This window comes from Zonotrichia albicollis, unplaced genomic scaffold, assembly GCF_047830755.1.
Source record: "Zonotrichia albicollis isolate bZonAlb1 unplaced genomic scaffold, bZonAlb1.hap1 Scaffold_95, whole genome shotgun sequence".
Lineage (NCBI taxonomy): Eukaryota > Metazoa > Chordata > Aves > Passeriformes > Passerellidae > Zonotrichia > Zonotrichia albicollis.
Window position 1 is genome coordinate 226837 of NW_027428465.1, and position 4565 is coordinate 231401.

At 51.7% G+C, this 4565-nt stretch overlaps 1 protein-coding gene across 1 annotated transcript; it reads left to right on the top strand.

Annotated features, from left to right (window-relative positions):
• Positions 1–3396: 3396 nt before the first annotated feature.
• On the top strand, positions 3397–4329 carry LOC141728115 (olfactory receptor 14J1-like). The gene has a single exon (XM_074534473.1). It carries the CDS (start codon positions 3397–3399, stop codon positions 4327–4329), a length of 933 nt encoding a protein of 310 aa, XP_074390574.1.
• Positions 4330–4565: the final 236 nt, after the last annotated feature.

Sequence of the window (4565 nt, forward strand, 5' to 3'; positions counted from 1 at the left end):
TGGCCCCATATAAATATAAATATAAATTTCATATATCCAAGGATAGCTCCCAAGCAAAAGCTGCCAGGAGAGACAAGTTTGGCTGACTTGGCCTCCCAGGGGCTGCTTCTCATCTACCATCAAACCCTGGGTCTTTCTGCTTTCCTTCATATGGAAAAGAAATGCCTTTTCATCAAGGGACCAGTGGCCAAAACTTGTATTCTACCTCCCAAATTATGTGTATCCAAGGATTTCTCTCAGGCACAAGCTGCAATTCCAGAAAGGTCTGGCTCACTTTGGCCCTTGGTGGCTGCTGCTCATCTGCCCCTGAAACACTGGGCCTCAGCTTTCCTTCCAATGGAAGGGAATTGTTGTTCACATCAAAGTGCCCATGGGCAAAACTGAAATTCAGCCTAAAAAATTCCATCTATCCAAGGATTGCTCCAAGGCAAAAGTAGCCAGGACACACAGGTCTGACTGGTGTTGTTCTGAGGTGATTTTCTTAGACTATGAGCAGAATGTTTTCATTTGCCAATACCTTGGAGAGGGGCCAGATATCTCCCAAGGTGGGGTTTGGAGGCCTCAAGCACATGAGCACTGTACAGAGACAGAGGAGCTCTGTGCTCAGTCGAGTGGGGACTGACGACAGCAGAGGAGAGCCCTGGAAGGGACTGAACGGTGGTTTCAGAGGTGGTGGATCCTTTTGATATAGTAGAGAACAGACAGAGAAAGAAAGAAAGAATTAATGCAAAGGACAGATAGGGAGGGCCAGACAGGACCCAAAGAGAAAGGAATTTCCCTCTCAGAGCAGGGCTGTGGTGCAACATGGCCCCCAGAATAAGTCTGGGTCATCCCAAAGCTTTGTGTGGGCAGGCAGAGGCAGGCAGGAGGCAGAGCTGTCAGCAAAGGAAGGGCCCAGCCAGGTGGGGCAGCCGGGGGATGCCGACAGCCTGCAGGGACAGAGTCACAGGGCAGGGACACCGTGGGACAGCCTGGGCTGCACAGGGCACAGGGATGGGCAGCAGCTGCAAGACAGCCCTGCCAGAGCCAACCTGGGCAGCACTTTGGCCATGGCTGCTGGGCCTGGGCCTGAGGCCACGAGGGGACAAGTGACCCTTGCAGGCCTGGGGCCTCATTGCCTCCTTGTCCCTGCTCAGCAGCCTGGCAAGGGCCGCCCCATGCTCCTGCCCCTGGCATTGCCCATCCCCACATGCCAGTGCCCATCCTGGGATGAGCCCTGAGCAAGGAGGGAGGGACAGGTTTTGCCTGGCCAGGGGCTGGGGCTCAGGCCTTGGCCCTTTGCATTCCTCAAACACATCCAGGTTTGCTCAGCACCAGAGACACCTTTGCCTTCTTTGTCTCCAGCTGTCATCACTGCCTCCAGTGTTCTGCTGTAACTGGAACTGGGGGCACTTTTTGAGTTATGTTCCTCAGTGGGATCCATAACAACTTCAAGAGACTTCAGACTTTCAATTTGAGTTTGAGTTCTTGAGAAGTTTTTTGAACACTCTCTAAGGGACTCAGCTTGATGTAAACAACACCAAAGCCCTAGAGGCTCATTAAAGTCCTTTGTGCTGTGTCTGTGCTGCTGAGCTGGGCTGGGCTCCTGGCACAGAGGCAGCTCCTGGTAACCAAGAAGAGCTTCAAAAGCACATTTCTCTTGATGAGCAGCTCTTCTGCCAGCCCAGCAGGACTGGGGCACTGCCTGCAGCCACCCTGGGCACAGCACAGAGACACAGAGAGCTTCAATCAGTCAGGGCTGGGAAGGTGCTGAGAAGTGCCTGGGGCAGAATCACTGCCAGCCCTTGGCACAGGAACCTCTGGCTGCAGGACAATGCAGCTGCAGCTCCTGGAGTGATCTCCTAAAGCTTGAACATCCCAATGCCTACAGACTCTGTGAGTAAAACTCTGAATATTTCTGGTGCAGGGGAGGTGAAATGCTCATGAAGCTTTGACATGCTGAGGAACGCTGGTCAGTCATAAAATATTTCCAATACAAGGATTTCATTAAAAATTAGGACATTTCCAAAGACTTTGTATTCGGTTTCCTAATATTGGAGAATGGCAGGGAGTGGGGGGATTAATATTAAAGATTGATTATGAATTATTAATTATGAAATTTTAAAAGTTCCTGAGACATTGGAACTGTTATTTTTGTGTTCTGTAGATTCACAGGAGATCCCTAATGTACTTTTAGCCACTCTGCCCGTGGACAGCACCAGCATCCCCTTTGCTGGAGCCATTAGGCTCAGTCTGAGCTGTCCTTTCTCCAGGCTGGAAACAGAACCTGCTCCCAGGCAGTGCCCTGAAAGCAGGCAGGGTTCTGTCAGGCCAAGGAGAATGCACAGAGATTTGGGGTCTGTGAGTGCTGGCAGGGAGAGATAAGGCACATAGAAACCCCTGCAGGAGGGAAAATCTCCAGGAAGCAGAGAGAAGATCAGGCAATGAGAGAAAACAAACCCCAGAAATGCTGTGGCAGGGAGAGTTTAGAGATGTCCACAGGATCCCCTCCAATGCAGCCCCTCCCTCTGAACAAGCCCCCTCCCTCCTGTCCCCCCAGCCTCTGCCCTCAGGGCCGGGGCTCCAAGGCGTGCAGCCCCTCCTGTGCAGGCAGAGCTGCAGCAGAGCCGTGGGGCAGCTCTGCAGCCCCGGGCCCAGTTCCCTCTGCAGAGCACAGGGCTGGGAGCAGCTGCCCGGCACTGGGGGCTCTGGCAGGGGGCACAGCTGGCTCAGGGTGACGCTGTCCCCAGTGCCCGGCTCTGGGCAATGCTGTCAGTGCAGCCAGGGAAGGAGCTGCATCTCCCTCAATCCAATGCCATCATAAGGACTCTTGGGAATCTCCCTGAGATTTCAGTCCAAGCAGGGAGCTTCAATCCAGGGTGCAAACCTGTCCTAGGGCTTCTCAGATTATAAGATTGATGGGGAAAGGCAGAGGTGTTGTGACACCGAAAATGTTGTTGGGTTGGTGAAATGAGCAATGTGAGTCCTTGGCTACAAATGTGGAGCTGGGCTGTGGTGGATCCATCTCCTCTCAGCAGTACCTGGGTATTTTTAAGAGGAACTTGCTAGTGTGAACATCCTCCATTTGAGAAAAATCAAAGCCCAGAAAAATTCCAAACAGAATGAAGTAATAGACCATCTCCCCTCACTCTCCACTCATCCTCTTGCTTTATGGAACTCACTCTGTTCTACCAGAGGGCAGCAGAAATGCTGAGGGTTTCTGATACCCAAGAATTCCAGGAGAGACATGGTGGTAAATTAAAAAGAAAAGCTAAGAACTCTTAAACACAAAAGCACATCCATGTATGTTACAGAGGATGGTAGATGGGAAATGGCTTTGATTTTGGTTACAGGTATCTCCTCTAACACTTCACTGTCCTTTCTCCATGAAGAGATCCCTATGTACAGCCCCAGCAAATGTCCAACAGCAGCTCCATCAGCCACTTCCTCCTGCTGGCATTGGCAGACACACGGCAGCTGCAGCTCCTGCACTTCTGCCTCTTGCTGGGCATCTCCCTGGCTGCCCTCCTGGGTAACGGCCTCATCATCAGCGCCGTAGCCTGCGGCCACCACCTGCACACGCCCATGTTCTTCTTCCTGCTCAACCTGGCCCTCACTGACTTGGGCATGATCTGCACCACTGTCCCCAAAGCCATGCACAATTCCCTCTGGGACACCAGGGACATCTCCTACAAAGGATGTGCCACACAGCTCTTCTTCTTTATGTTCTTCATGTCAGCAGAGCTTTTCCTCCTAACCGTCATGTGCTACGACCTCTACGTGTCCATCTGCAAACCCCTGCACTACGGGACCCTCCTGGGCAGCAGAGCTTGTGCCCACATGGCAGCAGCTGCCTGGGCCAGCGCCTTTCTCAATGCTCTGGTGCACACAGCCAATACATTTTCCCTGCCCCTGTGCCACAGCAATGCCCTGGGCCAGTTCTTCTGTGAAATCCCCCAGATCCTCAAGCTCTCCTGCTCCAAATCCTACCTCAGGGAACAGAGTCTTCTTGCTGTTAGTGCCTGTCTAGGACTTGGCTGTTTTGTGTTCATTGTTTTCTCCTATGTGCAGATCTTCAGGGCCGTGCTGAGGATCCCCTCTGAGCAGGGACGGCACAAAGCCTTTTCCACCTGCCTCCCTCACCTGGCTGTGGTCTCCTTCTTCCTCAGCACTGTTGTGTTTGCCCACTTGAAGCCCCCCTCCATCTCCTCCCCATCCCTGGATGTGGCCCTGTCATTTCTGTACTTGGTTGTGCCTCCAGCCCTGAACCCTCTCATCTATAGCCTGAGGAACCAGGAGCTAAAAGCTGCAGTGTGGAGACAGATTACTGGATTCTTCCAGAAACATTAAACTGCTGGGCAATTTCTGCCAATCATTTGTAATAAAAGTCACCTTTGATATATCTTGTTTGTTTGGTTGTGGGTTTTTTCTTTTCTTTTATTGTTTTCATATTGTCCACACAGAAATGTCATTCTTTGTGCCGTTTCTCATTCTGTTTCTCTCCACCTTTCCTATGGTCACAGACAGTGTCAATGAGAGGCTGGTTTCCTTGTGGCTTTAAAAGAAATAAAGGATGTCCCAAAAAG